Source organism: Rhinichthys klamathensis, unplaced genomic scaffold, assembly GCF_029890125.1.
Source record: "Rhinichthys klamathensis goyatoka isolate OS25496 unplaced genomic scaffold, OSU_Roscu_1.1 h1tg000036l_1, whole genome shotgun sequence".
Lineage (NCBI taxonomy): Eukaryota > Metazoa > Chordata > Actinopteri > Cypriniformes > Leuciscidae > Rhinichthys > Rhinichthys klamathensis.
Window position 1 is genome coordinate 7,159,055 of NW_026606584.1, and position 25,415 is coordinate 7,184,469.

The 25,415-nt window shown below is 36.7% G+C and overlaps 1 protein-coding gene across 1 annotated transcript; it reads right to left on the reverse strand.

The window, feature by feature from the left end:
- Positions 1–6,406: 6,406 nt before the first annotated feature.
- Positions 6,407–15,920, reverse strand: LOC130081238 (uncharacterized). Its single transcript, XM_056246221.1, has 10 exons — positions 14,778–15,920; positions 9,619–9,661; positions 9,371–9,410; positions 9,288–9,337; positions 9,029–9,178; positions 8,406–8,649; positions 7,876–7,974; positions 7,731–7,801; positions 6,861–6,959; positions 6,407–6,778 (listed from the first exon to the last, which is right to left on the reverse strand). The coding sequence occupies exons 1-3, from the start codon at positions 15,827–15,829 to the stop codon at positions 9,387–9,389; spliced, it is 1,119 nt and encodes a 372-aa protein (XP_056102196.1). The 5' UTR covers positions 15,830–15,920; the 3' UTR covers positions 6,407–6,778; positions 6,861–6,959; positions 7,731–7,801; positions 7,876–7,974; positions 8,406–8,649; positions 9,029–9,178; positions 9,288–9,337; positions 9,371–9,386.
- Positions 15,921–25,415: the final 9,495 nt, after the last annotated feature.

Genomic DNA, 25,415 nt, shown 5'->3' on the forward strand with positions numbered 1-25,415 from the left:
TTTTATCACCTCTCACAATATTGTTTCTAGGCAGCATAAAAAAAAAAACTTAATTGTACAAGACATTATCAAAGATGACTGTCAAAGTAATGTACTTGTAGCAAAAATATAGGTTACAGTTGCATATGGCAGTTAACCCATGTAATTCCAATTTCTTTTCCCTGAGATAACATGTATGAATACATAAGGATATTAAACAATCTTTAACAATTACGTCAAAAATATATCTCAAAATCCATACAAAAAACTTGATTATTCGTCAGGTCACAATTGTGACCATTAGTAGAACAAAGGGAGGCTAGGTATATGGTGTTAATGGATTTATAAACTGACAAACTTCTACAGTTTAAAGACCAGGTTCAATAATTGTTTTAAGCTTTAGTTAATAGTGTTGTATTACATCAAAGACACACCATGCAAAATTTCCATTTGTCAAACAGTGACCCCTAGAGTTGCTGTGGAGTACTTGTATTTTTTCTGAATATTAACTTAATGAACTAATATCTAATATGCCCATGACAATTTAGAAACTGAAAATAGAACATAAAAATATGTATTAGATCTAATATAACAAAATTACAAGATTATAAAATGCATTGCGTGAATTCTTGTTTAAAGAGAAGTGTTTAATCTACAATTAAACTAGGAATGTTTGACAGAATAGTGAATATTATCAGGAAACCTGCTCCAGACTTTAGGACCCACATGCAAAAACAAAACATTCTCTCCTTTAGTGCAGTTCAATATCCTAAGTAGTACCAAAAGTCCAGAATTGTAAGATTCTTACAAGAACCTGTTAATCTTAATGTTGTAAAATAATATTTTATTGATCTATATACTGCATCTTGGACTAACTTTATTTGTTAAAGGTGCAGGACAACCACCTAACAGTGAATCACAATAATATCAACTAAACTCATTAAACGTAACATGCTGTCCATTTAAATACTAAATCTTCATTTTGAGTTGATTCTCATTTGAACTATGGAACTTCTACATCTATGGAAACACATGACTTTCCAGGGGCTCAATGAGTGACAGGCATATGACCCAGAGATTGTGGGTTCAAGTCCTTTGTCTTACAACTTTATAAAGTTGTGTCATTTCAATTTCTTTATCATCCTGAAACGCATTGTACTATTCTTTCTTCCTATTAAATACAACGTGTGTTTCATTTATATGCAAAGTCTTTATTTTGAGTTCATTCTCTTTTTTACTACTGAACCTCGGCAGCTGGATGATCTCATTTCTTTTGTGAGGTAAGAAGTTAATGAGTAAGAATACTTTGGTTATTAAAGTTTCTTTTAAAGTTTTGAAAGCAAAGTATTTTTAAGTACTTTTTGAACCCATGGAACCATTGAAGGCTTGGCCCCGTAAGGCTGCTTGCAGCTTTAATTAGGGGCCAAGCACCGAAGGTGCAGAGGCACCTATTGTATCTGTTGGTTTTCTTATTATTAGGGGCCAAGCACCGAAGGTGCAGAGGCACCTATTGTATCTGTTAGTTTTCTTATTATTAGGGGCCAAGCACCGAAGGTGCAGAGGCACCTATTGTATCTGTTGGTTTTCTTATTATTATTATTATTATTATTCTTCTTCTTCTTCTTCCGCAAATGGAAGTCTATGGCAGCCCTATGAACCGTACATAGGAAAATGATGAAATTTGGCACACTTGTAGTGATGCTAATGAATAGTAATTGGACCAATTTTTGACCCTCTAGGACCAACTCTATAGCGCCACCATCAGTTCAAAAATTCAACATTGAAATGGTTATAACTTTTGAACCCTTTGATCTAGAGACATGAAACTTAGTACACCTGATTCCACTCATCATGCTGATCACAACCAATACCTTACATTAAGACCCCGCCCATAACAGTAGTGGCCATTTTGAAATGTACAGTATTCAGTTATTTCGCTACTCCTCCTTCAAATTTTCTCCAATTTTCTCCAAACATGCACTCAAATGATCTTCAGACTGAGCCGCATAAAAGTACTGTTCCCGATTTTTTTGTTATACTGGAAAAAAAAAGTTATAATGTCGCAAACTTAACGAGGTCCACCCAAAATTGGTTAAGAGGCTGTATCTCGGCCAAAGTTTGATCAATCGAAACGAAAATTGGTACACTTCATCGGAAGTATGTTCTGAGGTCCCATGCCAGAGTTGGGAACAGCGCCACCTACGGGTCATGAGATATGACAAATTGCTATTTTGGCCAATAACTTTTGAACAGTTTGTCAGAAAATCATAATTGTGGTATCTATGGATTCCTTGCATCATGCCGAATCCGTGGATATCGATTTTGCCATGATGGGATGTACCACGTGTCCGCCATTTTGAATTTTGTCATAAATTGCAATATCTTTTAAACTATTTGACATATCAGCACACAATTTGGTAGGGATGACCGACACCATGTCCTAAAGCGACATGAGAAGTTTGATCACAGCGCCACCTAGTGTTCCAGATATATCATTGTTTTTTGAAAAAACGCTTATAACATTTGAAACTATTGTTCAAATTTTGAGTTCTTTATGACATTATGTTCCTTGGTTTATGCCGATTTAGACGATATCTCATTTGTCATTTTCCAACAATGTGACTGGCCGCCATATTGGAGCGAATGTAAAACAGTTTTTTCGCTACTCCTCCTTCAAAATTTGTCCAAAATTGTCCAAAATTTGCTCAAATGATCTTCGGACCGAGCCGCATAAAAGTACTGTTCCCGATTTTTTTGCTATACTGTAATAAAAAAGTTATGATGTCACAAATTTAACAAGGTCAACCCAAAATTGGCTAAGAGGCTGTAACTTGTGAACAGTTTGTCACAAAATCATAAAATTGGTGTCTATCGATTCCTTGCATCATGTCGAATCCGATGATATCTATTTTGCCAGGATTGGATGTACCACATCATAAGCTAAATTAGCATTAAGCTAGCTTAGCATGCTAATCTGGTTAACATGTCACTCATTCTCACACTGAACCCTCTCCTCTGCTGTTTTGAAATTCACGTCCTCTGAGTGGCGCAATCAGCTAAACCATGCATCTCGATTCCCGAACCATTCTGGTCGTGGGTTCGAGTCCCATTTGGGACGACTTTAAAATTGTGTATAAAGTTGTCATTTCAATTCCTTCCGGTTCTGCTCTGCTGTTGGTGCTTAAATGCTAGCTGTGCTTCATTTACATGTATATTCAATTTGTGCTGTTTTTGTTCTTGCGGCTCTGCACTGCTATTGGTGCTTAAATGCTTGATGCGCTGCTGTACTTGCAGTACTTGCTGTACTTGCTGTGCTTGCTGTACTTGCTGTACTTGTTGTACTTGCTGTACTTGCTGTACTTGCTGTGCTTGCTGTACTTGCTGTGCTTGCTGTACTTGCAGCTTGCTGTACTTGCAGTTTGCAGTACTTGTTCTGCTTGAGGTGCCAAGCCTTTCAACTTTGCTGTACTTGTTCTAATTGCGGTGCCAAGCCTTTGAACTTTGCTGTACTTGTTCTAATTGCGGTGCCAAGCCTTTGAACTTTGCTGTAATTGTTCTAATTGCGGTGCCTTGCAGGGCTTGGCCCCGTGTTGCTGCTTGCAGCTATATTTAGGGGCCAAGCACCGAAGGTGCAGAGGCACCTATTGTATCTGTTGGTTTTCTTATTATTATTATTATTATTCCGTGAATGGGAGTCTATGGCAGCCCTATGAACCGTACATAGGAAAATGATGAAATTTGGCACACTTGTAGTGATGCTAATGAATAGTAATTGGACCAATTTTTGACCCTCTAGGACCAACTCTATAGCGCCACCACCAGTTCAAAAATTCAACATTGAAATGGTTATAACTTTTGAACCCTTTGATCTAGAGACATGAAACTTAGTACACCTGATTCCACTCATCATGCTGATCACAACCAATACCTTACATTAAGACCCCGCCCATTACAGTAGTGGCCATTTTGAAATGCACAGTATTCAGTTTTTTCGCTACTCCTCCTTCAAATTTTGTCCAATTTTCTCCAAAAATGCACTCAAATGATCTTCAGACTGAGCCGCATAAAAGTACTGTTCCCGATTTTTTTGTTATACTGGAAAAAAAAAGTTATAATGTTGCAAACTTAACGAGGTCCACCCAAAATTGGCTAAGAGGCTGTATCTCGGCCAAAGTTTGATCAATGGAAACGAAAATTGGTACACTTCATCAGAAGCATGTTCTGAGGTCCCATTCCAAAGTTGGGAATAGCGCCACCTACGGGTCATGAGATATGACAAATTGCTATTTTGGCCAATAACTTTTGAAAAGTTTGTCAGAAAATCATAATTGTGGTATCTATGGATTCCTTGCATCATGCCGAATCCGTGGATATCAATATTGCCATGATGGGATGTACCACGTGTCTGCCATTTTGAATTTTGTCATAATTTGCAATATCTTTTAAACTATTTGAAATTTCTTCACCAAATTTGGTATGGATCATCATTAGCATGGCCCGAAGGTACCTGAGAAGTTTGATCACAGCGCCACCTAGTGTTCCAGAGATATCATTTTTTTTTTTAAAAACGCTTATAACATTTTAAAATATTGTTCAAATTTTGAATTCTTTATGTCATTATGATCCTTGGTTTATGCCGATTCAGACGATATCTCATTTATCATTTTCCAACAATGTGACTGGCCGCCATATTGGAGCGAATGTAAAACCGTTTTTTCGCTACTCCTCCTTCAAAATTTGTCCAAATTTGTCCAAAATTTGCTCAAATGATCTTCGGACCGAGCCGCACAGAAGTACTGTTCCCGATTTTTTTGCTATACTGGAAAAAAAAAGTTATGATGTCGCAAATTTAACAAGTTCGACCCAACATTGGTTCAGAGGCTGTAACTTGTGAACAGTTTGTCACAAAATCATAAAATTGGTGTCTATCGATTCCTTGCATCATGTCGAATCCGAGGATGTCTATTTTGCCAGGATTGGATGTACCACGTAATAAGCTAAATTAGCATTAAGATAGCTTAGCATGCTTATGGAACTTTTTTGTGAACTCATTCTCACACTGAACCCTCTCCTCTGCTGCATTGAAATTCACGTCCTCTGAGTGGCGCAATCGGCTAAACCATGTGTTACAAATCCCGAGCCGTTCCGATTGTGGGTTTGAACCCCGTGTTGGATGAGTATAAAAATTGTGTTGATTCCTGCATTGTTCTAATCTATTGCGCTGCAGCAGCTTGTTTTCATTTCATCCATAAGTACTTCTGAACCTATCTCTTCTTCATGTACATTCTATTTCTGCTCTTTTTTCTCTTCTGGCTCCACATTAGCTAACCATAAGTTACATTAGCATTAAGAGATCTTAGCATGGTTAACTGGTTGAGATGCCAAGTAATTCTTTTGTGTGATTATTGTGTGCTCATTCTTACACTGAAGCATATCCTCTGCAGCTTAAGCGTAAGCTTAACCATGTGCCATGAGCCAAAACCATTGTGTTACAGACATAGTGTCTTTCTGAAAAGTAATCATTAGAATATGATGTGGCACATTCATATAAAGATTCATGCTTGACTTGATTAATGGAACTTTGGCATCTTGGTAAAAAACATATATAAAAAAAAACAATTTTCCCCAATGGTCCTACTAGATGAGTAACAGTCACATCACCCAGAGATTGTGAGTTAGAGTCCTGTCCAACTTTATAAAATTGTTCCTTTATTATCCAGGTAAGCATTGTTTTAATCTTTCTTTTGGTTTTAGAAACATTGTTCATTCTTTCATTCTCGAGTATCCAGAAAGTTTTGTGAAAAAAGGATTGCTATAGCGGTCCTTGACAATCTACTATTCTTGCAATGTAAGCGGTTTTCTTCATATTAATACTTTTTGCCTTTGTGTGTTCATGGTCATGTCAATTTCCTTTTGTGTATTGTGTGTAGTGAGCTAGAGAGTAGAAGGGTGTGATTGGATGTTTGTCATGGTCTAAGTAAACTTAATTTTTTTTAATTAGGCTGGCTTTTATAAATTTCAAGTTAACTACATAAAGCTTTAAACCAAACAAATGCATATATAATAGTTTAACTTTGCCCACTGACAATACTTAAAGTTAAAACATTCAAGTTTGACAACATTTTAACTGTTGTCCTGAAGACAGTCACTTACTAATTTTAATATTTCAAAATAAAAACAACTGTTAAAAAATTATAGCTTACTACAAATTAAATGAAAATTATGTAAATGCTCGATCCACTAAGCTGTTTTATGATGCACTTTTTGTAAAAGACACCAAGTTTGTAGAATCAATTCATATACTAAATATAGTGTCTACATCCATTTAATACAAGTAGAAAATCAAAGACATTAAAATGAAGTATATGGCTACAGAGACAAAGTATATTTCACTCAATTTATTTAAAAAAAAATCTTTATTACTTTATTTAACATGTTGTGCCTTAATACCCCAGTGAGCAAGCCAAAAAGGCGACAGTGGCAAGGAAAAACTCCCATAGATAGCAGTGTGGAACATCATGGACCAAGGGCTGGAGCATAATCAGCGTAGTGGCAAAGGAAGAAACCTTGAGAGGAACCAGACTCAGCAGGGGCAGGCCATCCTCTTTTGGCTGGCACATATTAAAGTAACTATACATAGGCCAAATGTAATACAAGCCATCCATTCAACATTGTTACTGTGGAGATTATGTATTCATTTGTAAAATAACAATTGACTATTGACTGCCTGCATAGGTTTAAAGTTTTTTCAGAACAATTTTTGAATTGATAGTTCAGAAGAATGTTGTTGTCACTATTTCTAGAAGGGGAAAAGAAATAAACCAAATCACAAAAATGATATGTTTTCAGTAACTAGTTTGAATATATGCATTATACATTACCTTTTTTAATCAGTTGTACACTTTAGAGAAGTTAATGCCGCATACAATCTTTTCATTGGTATATGTGAGGAAGTTTTGACTTCAGTGCATTTCAGATATCTGAAAATATTACATTCATTGAACAAAGTGCTATAAGTAAAGTCTTCACATTAAACATTTCACAACTAACATAGCCATGGTCTGTTACCTTTCTGTTTGTGGACATTTGTTTAGGGATATGTGGACTTCAAAATATCAATAGTACGAGTTTCTGCACAAATCTGAAAGTGTACCATTAGATTAATCAGTGCTTGTATAAATGTCCACAACTTAAATTTACTTTAATAATAAAACTTACCGTTTTATCAGTTGTGCGCTTCTTTATAAAAGTTCATGGAGCAGAGGATCTTGTGATGGGTATATGGAGGAAATTATGACTTGGGTGAATTTTAGTAATCTGAAAATATTACATTCATTCAACAAAGTGCTATAAGTGAAATCTTAACATTAAACATTTCATAACGAACATGGACATGGTCTGTTAGCTTACTTTTTGTGGACATTTGTATAGGGATATGTGGACTTCAAAATATCAACAGTAGTTAGAGTTTCTGCACAAATCTGAAAGTGTACCATTAGTAGATTAATCAGTGATTGGATAAATGTCCACAACTTAAATTTACTTCAATACAACTTACTGTCTTAATAGTTGTGCGATTCTTTATAAAAGTTCATGGTGTAGATAATCTTGTGATGGATATATGGAGGAAGTTAGGACTTTGGTGAATTTCAGAAATCTAAAAAATATTACATTCATTCAACAAAGTGCTATAAGTGAAGTTTTCATATTAAACATTTCACAACTAACACAGACATGGTCTGTTAGCTTACCTTTTGTGGACATTTGTATAGGGATATGTGGACTTCAAAATATCAACAGTAGTTAGAGTTGCTGCACAAATCTGAAAATGTACCATTAGATTAATCAGTGTTTGTATAAATGTCCACAACTTAAATTTACTTCAATAAAACTTACTGTTTTATCAGTTGTGCGCTTCTTTATAAAAGTTCATGGAGCAGAGAATCTTGTGATGGGTATATGGAGGAAATTATGACTTCTGTGAATTTCAGAAATCTGAAAATATTACATCCATTCAACAAAGTGCTATAAGTGAAATCTTAACATTAAACATTTCATAACTAACATGGACATGGCCTGTTAGCTTACCTTTTATGGGCATTTGTATAGGGATATGTGGACTTCAAAATATCAACAGTAGTTAGCGTTGCTGCACAAATCTGAAAGTGTACCATTAGTAGATTAATCAGTGCTTGTATAAATGTCTACAACTTAATTTACTTCAATAAAACTTACGGTCTTAATAGTTGTGTGATTCTTTATAAAAGTTCATGGTGCAGATAATCTTGTGATGGATGTATGGAGGAAGTTAGGACTTTGGTGAATTTCAGAAATCTGAAAATATTACATTCATTCAACAAGTGCTATAAGTGAAGTCTTCACATTAAACATTTCACAACTAATATAGACATGGTCTGATAGCTTACCTTTTGTGGACATTTGTATAGGGATATGTGGACTTCAAAATATCAACAGTAGTTAGAGTTGCTGCACAAATCTGAAAGTGTACCATTAGTAGATTATCAGTGCTTGTATAAATGTCCACAACTTAAATTTACTTCAATAAAACTTACCATCTTAATAGTTGTGCGATTCTTTATAAAAGTTCATGGTGCAGATAATCTTGTGATGACATATGGAGGAAATTATAACTTCAGTTCATTCAGAAATCTGCAGAGATTACATACATATAACAAACTGCTTGATGAAAGTGAAGCAGTTTACACAAAAACATATTGCCATTAATGTAGATAATCTGTTAACTGAAATTGACATGCTTTCATTCAAGCTTTGCAGACATAGCTGATCAAAAAAGATATTATTTTTATTTTGTGTGCTTCTATAGAGGAGTTCATGGAGCAGAAAATCTTGTGATGGGTATATGGAGGAATTATGACTTCAGTGTTTCAGAAATCAAAAAAAAAAAAAATTACTGACAAAAAGGTAAGATAACATACAGTTTATAAATCTGAAATTATATTGTTAGTTGATAGTGCCTTAAATATTTTCTTTTTAAACTATTAAAATGTACACAATCATGTCAACTTACCTTTCTATGTGAAGTTTTCTAGATCATTTTTAGATGTTTTCTTGTAATCCTATTAACTTAATTGCATTTTATAAGACAACTGTAGGAATGCAGGCAGTCTTTGTGGATGCTTCCTATGCTGATTGGAAGCATCCAGTGTTGTTTGGATGGCTTAGACTGGCAGAAATTAGATCAAAAACAAATTCAGCTAAAAAACAAAACCATTGTCTAAAATGAAGAAAAATCAAACACAAATTTAATGCATAAAAACTACAAAAACCTTGACTGGATGTAGCTTTGGAGCTCCAGAAAGAAGAGCAATTATGGGAGGTGCTGGTTTGTGCCCGATGAACAATGGATAGAACTTGGTATGGAATGGTCAGGACTGTATAGACCTTGGAATCTCAAGATGTGCGTCACATTGTACGAACAAAAACAGAATAGACAGTGTAATTATATACATTTCTTAGTTCAGCGTGCTGCATAAATCAGACATATTACCTTACATGAGTAAACCTTTCTTGATAGCATACTAGTGGACTTGCAGAAATTACAACAAATGAATCATTTTCTTATTGAAATGATTTGAAATAAATGGTCTAATAACATACCGTTTTCACTTGTGAACTTGAACAGACCTTCATGGACCTCAATCTCAGATTAATTGTAGCAGGGCAGGGGCACAGAAAAGAAAAATGCAGTTATACAGTCTTCATTATGTGTCAGAAATGTCAATTACCTTACTGAAACTAGTATTGCTTCATGGTAACTATAGTAAGTTGAAACAATTTCAATTGTAACATTTTCTGCATCTTTAATATAGACATGGTCTATTAACGTACCCTTTTCAGTTGTAGGACATTGCACATGTTGACTGTATCCATGGACTTCCATTAGTGTCCCAATTGAAGATGATGTTAAGATGTCCTCATTGAAGTCTCCCATAATTACTTTTTTTCCTGGATGTTTTTCCAGCTCAGTAATGACATGTAACAGATTTTGTCGAAACACATCAATTTGATATGAATTAGGCCTGTACAGCAGAGCAGCATTCAAACTGATATGTGGAACTGAGAAGTACAAACATTCCAAATTGCAAGGTTCTGGAATGATGACTTTAAAAAACATGTTTTCACAACAGTAAATAGCAACCCCACCTCCTCGCTGTTGTTTTAAATTACTGAAAAGGGGAGTGCTGTTGTCATAGCACTTAGCTCTTGGATTATGCTTGAAAATAAATCCTGGTATTTGTACTTGGTCTTCAACTTTTAGCCATGTTTCAGTTAAACAAATACAATCTGCATTCATAAGTTGTCTGTGAGCTTGAATATCTTGAACATGAGCTTGAAGACTTTGCACATTCTGAAGAGCAATTGTAAATATACCAGGTGTCTTTGAGAAAGTGTGACTTTCTAATGGAAATTTTGGTATATTTTTCATTGCCAAGTCAATTTGATCATTACAGTATATTACAGACTCCTTGAAGTTTTGAATAATTAGTCCATTGAGAGTTCTCACACGACTCAATGCAACATATGCTTGTCCTGAAGTAAAGATCTTGTCAAGGGATACGACAGCTTTATCTACTGTGAGCCCTTGGACTTTGTGAACAGTGCATGCCCATGCCAGTCTAAGTGGAAATTGGCGCCTTAATCCACCGTTGGTTGTGACTTGATCTTCTTGAACTTCAATTACTGTAGAATTTTGGGAAAATCTATGTCGTTGGTTTGATCTCTGAATTTTTCCCACATTTGGATCATCAAATTCCACATGAATGGCTGATGGAAAGTCATCATCATAATCATCGTCGTCCTGTTTTTGACTTCTGCTAATATGGACAACTGTACCAAATGCTCCATTCACAAGTCCATCCGAAACATTAATATTTTTCTTTAACATAACTCTTGCTCCAACACCCAAGGAAACACATTTAGCCAAACAGGAGTTGAAAACGGTTAAATGAAATCCAACTTTTTTTTCAATCCTTCCAGTTTTTGGATTTCTCTCAAAGTCTTGAGCTCGAATACTGATTGCCTCAGGACAAACCTCATTTAGTCTCTGAATATTGTATTCATCAACCTCTTTATTTGTAGGAAATATATGAACATCACCGCATTCTTCTCCTGTTTCACGTTGCTTCAACATGTTGATGTCACCTGAGCTTAGAGGTTCATTCTTTTTACGAACTCTCAGACGATTTAAGGTTTCAGCAAAAGTTACATCTTGTTGCCGAACAACTTCAGTTAATTCAGCAATTTCAAAGTGGTTTTCCCAAAGGTTCACTCCTTTTGTATCAGCATAGAGTGGAGTTCCTTTGACAGGCGGCAGCTGATAAAAATCTCCTACAGCTACAAGACTTACTTTTCCAAAGAGGGAGTAATCACCAGTTTGTTTGATTTGTCTCAATCTCCCATGAACATATGACAAAAGGTGATGGTCAACCATGGATACTTCATCAATAATCAAAATCTGCAAACATCCAAGTTTGGAACGCAGAGAATTGATTTTGTCATCACTTAGTGGTTGATATGGCAGTTTGACATTAGCACCAATTGAAAAAGTGTGGTGTATGGTAGCAGCGCCAATGTTGTATGCAGCTACTCCAGTTGATGCACATAAAATCACACTCCGCTCATCAGGGTTGTCAGACAGCTGAGACAAGAGTCTAGAAGATTCATAGCATATTGCTTTGATTAAATGGCTTTTTCCTGTGCCTGCTCCACCAGTAACAAACAAGCGAAACGGTTCAGGATTTTCTCCATGCAGTTTTTGTAAACACCAGTCGCGAACTTTGTAAAATATTGCAGACTGTTTAGCATTTAATGATCTTAGTAAACCCAATGCTTCATCTCGAGACATTGCAGCATTACTGTTCTCAATTGTGAATGCAGTTCGAGGGTTCGCTACAAGATCTGGAATAAGTGTGTCAGAATCATCTTCTTCAGGAAGTACGTTATTCTTCTTTAGCTCGATACATTCATGGCGCTCCTTCTCTGTTTCAGGACACAATGCAGCCCAAGCATCTTCCAAATCAACACCCAGCTCCAAAACCTGTTGAGCTCGGTCCATTTCATCGCTGTCCTTTTCAAACAGTGCTCGATTAGAATCAACAATAGATTTTACTTCAGTCACATTACTTCCGCATTTCACAGCACCATTGTTGTAGAAATCCTCATAAGTGTGGAACTTCTCAGGCTTCAGCTGGTAATCTTCATAATGTGGTAAAAAAAGTTGTAGCAGTGAATGATAGTACTTCTCAGGATCTTTTGTTGGTGAAAATCTTGGATACCTTATTACTGCAGGTTCAGTTCGAGTTCTTCTTATCATATAACCACAATTGTTGTCAAGCTTGATCACATTTTCTTTGTTTTGTGAAGATAGCTCAGATGTTGACAATATCCTGTATTCTGAACAAAAACTGCCCAGACACAGAATCTCAAAATGTTCTGTTTTTGGTCTACTCTTGTATCGGTCAACCAAACTATTCATCCAAAAATTCTCTTCACCACAATGGTCATCTTTGTTTTGGAGAACACGCAAAGGCAAACTCATCTTCACAGGATCAGTTCCAATTGGAATAAACTGGACTTTGCGAGAGCATTCTTTCAAGTGCATACCTGTTAGGCGATACACTGCCTCTTGTGCTGAAACTTCTCTGTTGTGTAGATATACACTTCCCAACATTTTTAATGATGATCTTGCTTCAAGATTTCCATTCATAGCTTCATTTTGTGCACGTTGCAACAACAGTCCCATTTCTTGTTCTGCTTTTGTGATGTAACTAATAATATAAACCACTACAGAGTAAGCATCTGTGACATACTGGATATCCATGTTGCCTTGCCATGCACGCAATAAATGAGGGTTATATTGATTTACCCAAACATCTTTTGGACTTCGTTTCAAGACGACACTTTTCTTTTTAGAACATTTCTTGTACGCCTTCTCAAACACAGCTTGATTAATTCCAATGGATTGGAAAAAGGCATCTGTTGAATCAAAATTGACTTCAGATTCTGTTAACGCAGTTTTGATTTTCTTCAGAATTGCACTTGCAGTCTCATTTCCATCATTGCCTTTCAAGTCATCTCGTATAGCTCTTGTTATAAAGGTGCGGCTAGATGGAGGCCGTGGAAAATTAAATCTACACACTGTGTTTTTCTTCCGGCATGTCTTGGAATGTCTTCTGCTGTGCTTTTGAACACTGTTCACAGTCTCATAAAGTTCTGCGTCATCATCTCCTGGTGTCTCACAAGTGATATAATGATCTATGAAAGCAGCAACCAAAGCATCACTGTCTTCGTTGTCTTCATTTAACTTTGGAGCATTTTCAACCCAAAACAGACAATGAACATGAGGAGATCCACGCTGTTGAAACTCTACACGATAGAAGTAGTCTTTGATCTTTCCAATAGGTTGAGCAGGTGACATAATGACATCCTTCAAAAAACAATGCCATCTATAATCAAACATCCTTGCAGCAGTGACTGGGTTTCGTCGAATTAGTCCACATTTCTCAGACCAGTCAAGCTCATCAACACTGACATTTTTCTGTTCTTGCTCCAGGATGGTGTTGATCATTTCAGGCCATCTGAGATCAGCAGAGCTAAAGGATGCAAAGAAAGTTGGAATACCTAGTTGTCTTATGAGAGCAAAAAGGTCTTTTTGAGTCGATTGCCAATAGGGTGGCGTTCCACGGACTGGTCTCAAAAATTTGTATCCTTCATCATAATTCAATATTTTAGCTAACGACTCTGGGTTTGTCAGCATATCCGAGGTTACTCCTTGCAACAACCTCTTGTCCGACCCTTTTCGCAAAGCAATAGAAACATTAGATACAATTTGATCCAACTCCGACATGTATTGTGCATAGAAAATAAAGTCTGTACTCCGTGCAAAACGTCCATCTGCGTTGAGGATTCTTGCATTCAAGTATCGTGACAGTGTGATCTTTCTTTCTCTCTCATCATGGAATGTTGGACCACCAGTTGGAAAGAGAACAGGAAAACATTTTGCTTCATTGCTTTTATCAGACAGTAATTTAACAGGACTGTTACCTTCAGCTGGTGCCACATTTAATACATCTTGAAAGTGCTGATCAATTACTTCTGAACCAAGATCGACAGGTTGTAAACATGTGTCTGACAAAAGACCACTCTGCTCTTTGATGTAAGTCAAGTCTTCCTCTGGCTGTTCTTCAGTATCATTTTCCTCTTCACTCTTTTCAACGTCAGCTTGTTCCTCCATTTCTTCAGCAACATTCTCTTCTGGTTCATTCAAAGAGTTGATCCATTGTTCATTAATCTCCACATCCTTGTACCATTTATTGCACCTGATCAAACGTCGCAGAGCATTTCTAACACGATCAGTGTGAACATGCTTGTACTCATAATGCCCTTTGTAGGTTAACTTGCGCTTCAGTTTTATCCTTATCATCTTGTCATCACATTCATTTCGTGGAAGAATATTTGACACATCTGCAGTATTTACAGGAACACACACCACCGGTCCATGGCAGCCATTTTGTTTTCCACGGGGAAGACAGAGTAACTTCAAAAAAGGAATATTACGTGCCACAAGATGTTGTTCCAAAGAGTTAAGACACTTTAGTTGATTTGGAATGTCCACCAAATGCATATTGTTAGCAACACTCTCTTCAGGCAGTTTTCCACTGATAATTTTTCGATGACAGGTTGGACAAATCCACAATTTGCACCTTGGAGAAAAACCAGAAGTATTATGACATTTTTCATCACAAACATGCACATACCTCAGGGTGATGCATCTTCTTGCCAAAGCAGCAATTTTGTCTCCTTTGTCTTCATAGCATTCTGGTTTGCATTCAGTAACCTGCTTTCTGAAAAGTAAACGGTGACAAACACAGCACACAAACTCTGGACCTCTACTCACTTCTTGACGAAAACCAGCAATGGCAACACCAATGTCTTTCTGTTTTTCCCTTTTTTTTGCATATACCTCACAGCCTTTTTGTATTTTACTGAAATGAAAGTTTACATCTTTGTGATATTTTGTCTTAGAATACTCACGCACTCTTACTTTAAAGTCCAGGTTTTGAAGATATTTCTTCTTGGAATACTCACGTACTCTTGTGTTAAAGGCCAGGTTTTGAAGATATTTCCTCTTGGAATACTCACGCACTCTTGTGTTAAAGGCCAGGTTTTGAAGATATTTCTTCTTGGAATACTCACGCACTCTTGTGTTAAAGGCCAGGTTTTGAAGATATTTCTTCTTGGAATACTCACGTACAGTTGCCTGAAATGAGACATTATTTTTATATTTCATCTGAGAATACTGGCAAACATGTTTCTGAAACTGAACATCACGGTATTTTGTTTTGGCATGGGCAATTTTATTCTGTCTGAAATCAATGTCACTATCATACTTGGACTTCTCATACTTCCATTGTTTCTGTCTCTTGGTCTCTTGGTCACATTCTGCAGCGTCACTTACCTTCCTTTTACGCAGACATAGCATTCTCACCTCATTTGAAGTAGCATTCCCACACTTTGCTGCGCAAATGTCTTGATCTCTGTGCTTGACACATGTCACAACTTCATAATGATTACCATTACAGTTTTTCAAATATATTGCATTGTTTACAATTACCTCTCCAGTAGGTTTGTGTGCATTCCACCGGCCATCATTAAAAGTCATTATTGTTGTTTTAAATAGATCAGCAGAAGCAAAGATGTCAATTTCAGTGACCCATGACCCAGAATAATAGACTCTAGATTGTATCAAGTAGTCCTCTACTGAAGTATACTCACTTCTCACATACCTCTCAAATATTGAAGCGTTCATTTTCAGGTGTTTGACAACTGCACGGCGAATCTTCAAATGTTTGTCCTCACTTCCACAAATCGCATATGCCAGTGATCTGAAAAAGCAGTTACCATCTGGTTTGATACTCTTTGTCTGACACGGACCTGCAATGGGACCAAAGTTTGTTGCAACATCACAGTCACTGTTATCATTTGTCAAAAGCAAAAGTTCACATAAAGCTTGCTGATCTCTAACAGTCAAGAGAGAAAAAAATATTTCTGGAATTGAAACATCAGTAATAATTATGTCATCTACAACATTTTCAACATGAGATTTTTCAACCCGTTTCTCAGAGACCTGCTCATCCTGCTTTTTTCTTCTCCCCCTTTTTCCTTTACTCGGCAATACATTACACACCGGCTGTGACATGGGAACATTATTGCTTGTATTTTGAACTTCAACCTCAGGTAATTGAAAGTCAGGTGACCTTACCTCAGTCGTCACAGATTTGCATACCTTAGGTTTGCGTTTTAAGACTTCACTGTAAAGTGCTTTACCAGAAGAGCATGGAAAACTGCTGCGGTCTGCCTCCAGCGAGTGGGACTTCGTAACCCATTTCTCTGATAGTTCATACTGATTTTTACTTCTCCCCCTTTTTCCTTTACTCGGCAACACATTACACACTGGTTGTGGCATGGGAACATCAGTGCTTGTATTTTGAACTTCAGCCTCAGGTGATTGAAAGACAGATGACCTTACCTCAGTCGTCACAGATTTGCATACCTTAGGTTTGCGTTTTAGAACTTCACTGTAAAGTGCTTTACCAGAAGAGCATGGAAAACTGCTGCGGTCTGCCTCCAGCGAGTGAGAAACTTCAGCATCTGCATGAGCAAAAACTCCAGTTATCTCAAATCGTGGCGCAATTACCCCAAATGACTGTGCCATCTCATTAATGTAGTTATACAAAGATTCTATGGTGCTGTGATAAGCAACACAACTTGTCTCTGTCATGTTAGCATGAGAATCAACAAAGGCATACCATGAGCCCTCCTTAATAACTGCACATGTGTTGGCACAAATACATAAAAGGAAAGCATCAGCACTCAATAGAGCTCGCTGAAGAGCTACATCAACTGGCATGGCCACATTCCTTAAGGATTCATCATAGTCATCAACATTAACAAATCCAGTGAGAGACTCTGCATATTCTATGGAAAAGACAGTATTACCCAGCACATGTCTCCTTGGTAATTCATGGACAGCAATGTAATGCCTACCCATGACTTCCCGGTCATTTATGTTACCCTGGTTTCGTAAAGATTCATAAAGGCGTGTTCCTGCAACCAATACACCATTGAGATCTTGTGTTGTCCAGGTCAACACGTTCTTCATCTTGCTCATCAACACTGCTATCAGACTGATGGCACCACACTGTCTGCCACGTGAATTTCCAAAGCGGGCATCACCTTGATGAAAGGAACCTTTCAGTAATGGTTTCTGTAGAAATTCAACACATGCAGGTAAAGTATTCAAAGCATTTTCATGTAAAGTTCTGTACATTTTAAAGTTTTGTTCAGAGTTCTGTGGAGGTAACTGGGTTTTTGACTGGGTTTTTGACTGGGTTTTTGACTGGGTTTTTGACTGGGTTTTTGACTGGGTTTTTGACTGGGTTTTTGACTGGGTTTTTGACTGGGTTTTTGACTGGGTTTTTGACTGGGTTTTTGACTGGGTTTTTGACTGGGTTTTTGACTGGGTTTTTGACTGGGTTTTTGACTGGGTTTTTGACTGGGTTTTTGACTGGGTTTTTGACTGGGTTTTTGACTGGGTTTTTGACTGGGTTTTTGACTGGGTTTTTGACTGGGTTTTTGACTGGGTTTTTGACTGGGTTTTTGACTGGGTTTTTGACTGGGTTTTTGACTGGGTTTTTGACTGGGTTTTTGACTGGGTTTTTGACTGGGTTTTTGACTGGGTTTTTGACTGGGTTTTTGACTGGGTTTTTGACTGGGTTTTTGACTGGGTTTTTGACTGGGTTTTTGACTGGGTTTTTGACTGGGTTTTTGACTGGGTTTTTGACTGGGTTTTTGACTGGGTTTTTGACTGGGTTTTTGACTGGGTTTTTGACTGGGTTTTTGACTGGGTTTTTGACTGGGTTTTTGACTGGGTTTTTGACTGGGTTTTTGACTGGGTTTTTGACTGGGTTTTTGACTGGGTTTTTGACTGGGTTTTTGACTGGGTTTTTGACTGGGTTTTTGACTGGGTTTTTGACTGGGTTTTTGACAGAGTTTGAAGCAGAGCTTGAAGCAGAGTTTTTGTCAGAATTTTTGTCAGAATTTTTGTCAGAATTTTTGTCAGAATTTTTGTCAGAATTTTTGTTTTCAGCCATTTTTTTACGAGGAAGCCGCAAAACCTCGGCTCGACTTGTTTTAAGAGGGAGCTGTGCAGCCTCTGCCTGACTTGTTTTAAGAGGAAGCGGTTCAGCCTCTGTTTGCCCTTTTTTAAGAGGAAGTGGTGCAGCCTCTGCCATTTTTTTAAGAGGAAGCGGCCGAACCTCTGCTTCACTTGTTTTAAGAGGAAGCGGTGCAGCCTCTGCCTTTTTTTCAAGAGGAAGCGGCGGAACCTCTGTATTTGCACACCGTTGTGCAAGCCTCTTGGCTATGCGGGCCCTTTTCTTAGGTCGTGGCATCTGTAAATATAAACAAAAAGATTTTTATGTATACTTGCGTAACTCAAGTTGCCAGTTTTACAAAACACCCAAAAATATTTCACTGCATTACACTATAATGATTTTCTAGCCATTTTCACATAGAAATATAATTCTGAAATCAATAAGCATTTAATTAAGATAAATAAAATATTTGATATGCACGTATGTGAATATACATATAAATATATATTTAATTTGGCTTGTGAAAGTCAACTTACTGAAATGCTATTTAAACTTAATATTATTAGTATTCTTTTTCTGAGACTTAAATTTCTTACTACTACTCCTCCTAGAGCTTTAACTTCACATACTCCAAACTCGGCACGGACACTCAAACTGTTCTGACTCGAGTTTTTCAGACTGATCGGACTTACGGTTTTGCTAAAACCCATTGACTTAACATTGTGGAATCTTCACATTTTCAAACTGCCCAACTGTCAAAAATTCAAATCTAAATACTTTGAAGCCCTAGACTCAATCAAACTGCCATTCTATACACTATATGAGCTATTGAGACTCATTTAAACTAATACACTCATCTATATACAGAGGCGTAGGTTTGATTTTGAAATTGGTGGGGACGGGGACATCAATTTTAGGGCTGGGTATCGATTCACATGTTCAATTTCGATTCGAAAGCTCTCAGATTGATTCAATTTTGATTCTCGATTCGATTTTCAATTTCGATTCTTGATTCCTGATTTGATTCTTGATTATATTCTTTGACTATAATGAATATAGATGTAATACAAATCCTATATTTATAAAAAAAAAAAAAAAGAACAGTGGACATAAGTTTACTAGTGGTTAATTAATACAAATAAATTAAGAGCCACAAACCTGTATACACAGTAAAACTCTTTATTTTAGGTACACTAGCTTATACACTAAATGCATACAATGAATGGACAGGATTTTGATGCTAATTTAAGACATAACCGACTGTCTTTACGAGGTTACTAACCAAGACAGTATTGACATAATTTTGCGTGTTTTTAACTGTTACAGTAAAGCGATATAATCCAGTGATAAAACTTTTGTTTCTGGCGAGCTGTTTGTGAGGCGGATTTAGGCTTTATTAACGTGCACGCAGTGAAAGACATCTCTGAGAGTGCGCGAGCACAGCATGGTTTAACATTGCTTGAATGTTTAAACTGGTAAAATCAATGATAAACTTTAGTTACGGTGCAATGCTGGCCCGATTGTGCAAGTGAATATTCAGCGCTTGCCTAGTGCTGAGAGAGAAGACGCAGCACCACCGCGAGTCCTTAATATGGAAAAAAATAGAAAGAATCGATTTTGAATCGACCACATTTTAAAAAACGATTAATCGAAAAATCTATTTTTTTTGCCCTGCCCTAATCAATTTATAAATATATTTTAAGTTTTGATCGAAATTATTGCTAGGGATATATCAGGGTCACTGGATATTGGTAGGGACACGTCCCTAGCGTCCCTACTAAATTCTACGCCCCTGTCTATATATGACACTTATCTATCTAATCTTAAACTCTTAAACTCATAATAAATTAATAAACTCTAAACCCGAACTCTTAGACTCATTTAAACTTATAAATTCTAGCTCATAAACTCTAAATTCATAAACTCATACTCTTATAAACTCTCATAAAACTATTAAACTCATAAATTAATAAACTCTGGACACTTACTCATTTAAACTCATAAACTCTAAATTCACACACCATAGCAACCAGTTACAGCACCCTAGCAACTGTAGGCCGTACTAAATAGCGATGATTTCTCAGAAACTTGTAATATACCACATTTGAAAAGGCTGACAGGCTCTGTAAGAAAATACCTCACAGTGGAGTAAAAGTTGCACCCCTGGGGGGCAGGAGCAGCCCAAAGTTGACTTACTATGGTGTAGGACAGCCCATGACATGCAACTGCCTAGTAACACCATAGCAACCACCCAGAACACCCTATCAACCCCCTAGCAACACCATAGCAACCACACAGAATACCCTACCAACCGCTTAACACCATAGCAACAACCCAGAACACCCTAGCAACCGCCTAGCAATACCCTAGAAACCACCCAAAACCTCCTAGCAACCACCTAGCAACACCCTAGCAACACCCTAGCAACACCCTAGCAACACCTTAGCAACCCACTAGAAACACTGTAGCAACTTTAAATTACTTGAAACTATACTTTTACACTTTAAACTGTTAAATTTCAAACTAATTTAAACTTTAGACTAATTTAAACTAATTTAACTTTAAACTACTTTAAAATTCAAACTAATTTAAAATTTAGACTATTTTAAACTATAAACTAATTTACACTATAAACTACTTTAAACTTTAAACTAATTTAAACTATAAACTAACTTTAACTTAAAACTTTCTGTTCCAAACTTTCACAAGTCAACTTAAAATTTGTCTCGACGAACTTTGTCTAGTTTATTATTATCATTATTATAAAACAGACATTAAGTTATATTATTAAACAAACATTCAGATTGTCTTATTAACCAAGTATTAATTGTAGCAGACATGTGCAGTGCACCTGCACAAACATTAAATAAATAGTTTGTCCAAAATCAACATCACGTGCCTATTCAATTTCAAAATTCAACATACTTTAACAAAGTAATGTAAAAAATTTACATTAAAATTGTGCTAAACTTTTTAACCAAACTTATTTAAAGCACTATCACCATTGCATACTTTTTAGCATGAACAGGGCTATTAATATTAAATGTTTGTAGAAAGCATGTGGCAGCCCTTCATGAGAGCAGCCATTTTGTCAACATTCATTCAAAACACACATAATTAAGATGTCTAAAATACTTTCAACAACCTAACTCTTAGTTTCATACAGAAGAATTGGAACAGCACACTGATATAATTTCAAATGAGATTGCTTAATCTATGACCTGCTTAAACTCACCTTGTCAAGAAACACAGAAACAAGTCTCCTTGTTTGCCAGCCTTATAAACCTCACTAATTACTCCACTTAATTACACTAATTGCATTACACTAATTACACCACTTAACCAATCATTAATAATTATTATTTTTACACTGAAGCCTCTCCTCTGCAGCGTTCCATTTCAGCATCCTCTGAGTGGTGTGAGCTGTTGACCCACATGCTACAAACCCTGAGCCCTTCTTGATCATGGGTTCAAATCCCGTGTGACACATGACCACACTACAAAAAATATTCCTCTCATTAAGGTGATTGCAAACAATAAAAAGCATTAAGACTTAACCCTTTACATTACTGCACATTTAGAAAAAGTACAGTTTTCAGTTCTTTGCTACTTCTCATTCAACGTTAGATAAATTCCTACAAAAAATAGAGCAGATGATCTTCCATCTGAGCAACACAGAAACGTATATTTATGTTTATCTTCATTCAATAATTATGATGTCACAACTTTAACAAGGTCAACCCAAAATTGCTTCATTGCAGTTCAATATTCTTAGTAGTACCAAAAGTCCAGAATTGTAAGATTCTTACAAGAACCTGTTAATCTTAATGTTGTAAAATAATATTTTATTGATCTATATACTGCATCTTGGACTAACTTTATTTGTTAAAGGTGCAGGACAACCACCTAACAGTGAATCACAATAATATCAACTAAACTCATTAAACGTAACATGCTGTCCATTTAAATACTAAATCTTCATTTTGAGTTGATTCTCATTTGAACTATGGAACTTCTACATCTATGGAAACACATGACTTCCCAGGGGCTCAATGAGTGACAGGCATATGACCCAGAGATTGTGGGTTCAAGTCCTTTGTCTTACAACTTTATAAAGTTGTGTCATTTCAATTTCTTTATCATACTGAAACGCGTTGTACTATTCTTTCTTCCTATTAAATACAACGTGTGTTTCATTTATATGCAAAGTCTTTATTTTGAGTTCATTCTCTTTTTTACTACTGAACCTCGGCAGCTGGATGATCTCATTTCTTTTGTGAGGTAAGAAGTTAATGAGTAAGAATACTTTGGTTATTAAAGTTTCTTTTAAAGTTTTGAAAGCAAAGTATTTTTAAGTACTTTTTGAACCCATGGAACCATTGAAGGCTTGGCCCCGTAAGGCTGCTTGCAGCTTTAATCTTATTATTATTATTATTCCGTGAATGGGAGTCTATGGCAGCCCTATGAACCGTAAGTAGGAAAATGATGAAAATTGGCACACTTGTAGTGATGCTAGTGAATAGTAATTGGACCAATTTTTGACCCTCTAGGACCAACTCTATAGCGCCACCACCAGTTCAAAAATTCAACATTGAAATGGTTATAACTTTTGAACCCTTTGATCTAGAGACATGAAACTTAGTACACCTGATTCCACTCATCATGCTGATCACAACCAATACCTTACATTAAGACCCCGCCCATTACAGTAGTGGCCATTTTGAAATGTACAGTATTCAGTTTTTTCGCTACTCCTCCTTCAAATTTTGTCCAATTTTCTCCAAACATGCACTCAAATGATCTTCAGACTGAGCCGCATAAAAGTACTGTTCCCGATTTTTTTGTTATACTGGAAAAAAAAAAGTTATAATGTCGCAAACTTAACGAGGTCCACCCAAATTAGGCTAAGAGGCTGTATCTCGGCCAAAGTTTGATCAATCAAAACGAAAATTGGTACACTTCATCAGAAGCATGTGTTGAGGTTCCAATGCAAAGTTGGAAATAGCGCCACCTATGGGTCATGAGATATGAACAATTGCTATTTTGACCAATAACTTTTGAACAGTTTGTCAGAAAATCATAATTGTGGTATCTATGGATTCCTTGCATCATGCCGAATCCGTGGATATCGATTTTGCCATGATGGGATGTACCACGTGTCCGCCATTTTGAATTTTGTCATAAATTGCAATATCTTTTAAACTATTTGACATATCAGCACACAATTTGGTAGGGATGACCGACACCATGTCCTAAAGCGACATGAGAAGTTTGATCACAGCGCCACCTAGTGTTCCAGATATATCATTGTTTTTTGAAAAAACGCTTATAACATTTGAAAATATTGTTCAAATTTTGAGTTCTTTATGACATTATGTTCCTTGGTTTATGCCGATTTAGACGATATCTCATTTGTCATTTTCCAACAATGTGACTGGCCGCCATATTGGAGCGAATGTAAAACAGTTTTTTCGCTACTCCTCCTTCAAAATTTGTCCAAAATTGTCCAAAATTTGCTCAAATGATCTTCGGACCGAGCCGCATAAAAGTACTGTTCCCGATTTTTTTGCTATACTGTAATAAAAAAGTTATGATGTCACAAATTTAACAAGGTCAACCCAAAATTGGCTAAGAGGCTGTAACTTGTGAACAGTTTGTCACAAAATCATAAAATTGGTGTCTATCGATTCCTTGCATCATGTCGAATCCGACGATATCTATTTTGCCAGGATTGGATGTACCACGTTATAAGCTAAATTAGCATTAAGCTAGCTTAGCATGCTTATCTGGTTAACATGTCATGGAACTTTTTGTGAACTCATTCTCACACTGAAACCTCTACTCAGCAGGCTGGTGAACGTGCATGAGTGATTAGCTCAACGTGTTACACCACGGATCCCGATGTTCAGCGTCGTGGGTTCGCCACTCAGTGTGACATGTGCCCAGACCGCATGAGGTACTGTGGCAGGAAAAGATGCAGAAGTTGCATCTGTTCCAGGCATTGTGCATAAGAATGATCTCATCTGAAGCTGCCACACACAACATGCAGTGCTTTTACGTCCAATTCATTGTTGTTCTTCTTCCAGAAGGGTAGTCAATGGCAGCCCTATGAACCACAAGTTAGAAAATTGGCACACTTGTAGTGATGGTAATGAGTAGTAATCTGACCAATTTTGGATGATTTAATCTAAACTTTTTAAATACAAAATGTTCTCCATTTACTTCAAAATTCTTAATTTTGACTTGATTCTCTCTTGAAAATATTGAATTTCGGCAGCTGTGTAGATGCATGTCTGGCAAGTGGCTCAACGAGATGAGTGACAGGCATCTAACCCATAGATAGTGGGTTCGAGTCCCGTGTGGGACAACTTTAAAATTGTGTATTATGAAATTAATTGATTATGAAACACTTGTAGTGAGTAGTCCAACGTGTGATCAGATGATCTTTGGACCGAGCTGCACAGAAATGATGAACAGGTTTTTGATAGTAGCCCCCATACCAAAGATCTTCCTCTCTGCAGTTGACCTAGCCTGTGTTTGTTGCCTTATCTTAGTTAGCTTAGCATACTAATTGGTTAGCATGCTAGCCAGATGCCATTCTTTCTAATGTGGCTCTTCAGTTATCAGGCTAAACCATAAGGCTTTAAGTGGTGGACAAGTTGCTTCTGTTCCAGGTGAAGGAGCTAGTAGAATAGAACACACAGATAATTTATTTAAAAATTCTTCATTTTGAGTTGCTTCTCACTTGAACTATGGATCTTCTGCATCTTGGCCAAAACACAACTTCCAAGTGGTGCAATGAGATGAGTGACAGATATCTGACCCAGAGATAGTGGGTTCAAGCCCCATGTGGGACAACTTTAATTTAAAAAAAAAAATGTGTTAAGTTGTCATTTCAATTCCTTTATTATCCAGATAAGCATTGTTGTAATCTTTCTTTTGGGATTAGAAATGTGTTTTTGTTCATTCTATGTTGATTCTTACCTGAAGTCTTAAATATCCAGAAAGGTTTGTGAACAAATGAGCAGTCATTGACTTTCAACTATTCTAATTGCATTGTAAGCAGTTACATAAATTGGTTGTTTTCTTCCTATGTATAGTCGTATCCTCTTTTTTTTTTTGCCTCCATGTGTTAATTCTCAACTTCATATATGTGTTTGTGCATTGTGTGTAAAGTAGTGAACTGGAGAGCAGAAGGGTATGATAAGATGTTTGTGGTGGTCTAGGTAAACCTCTATT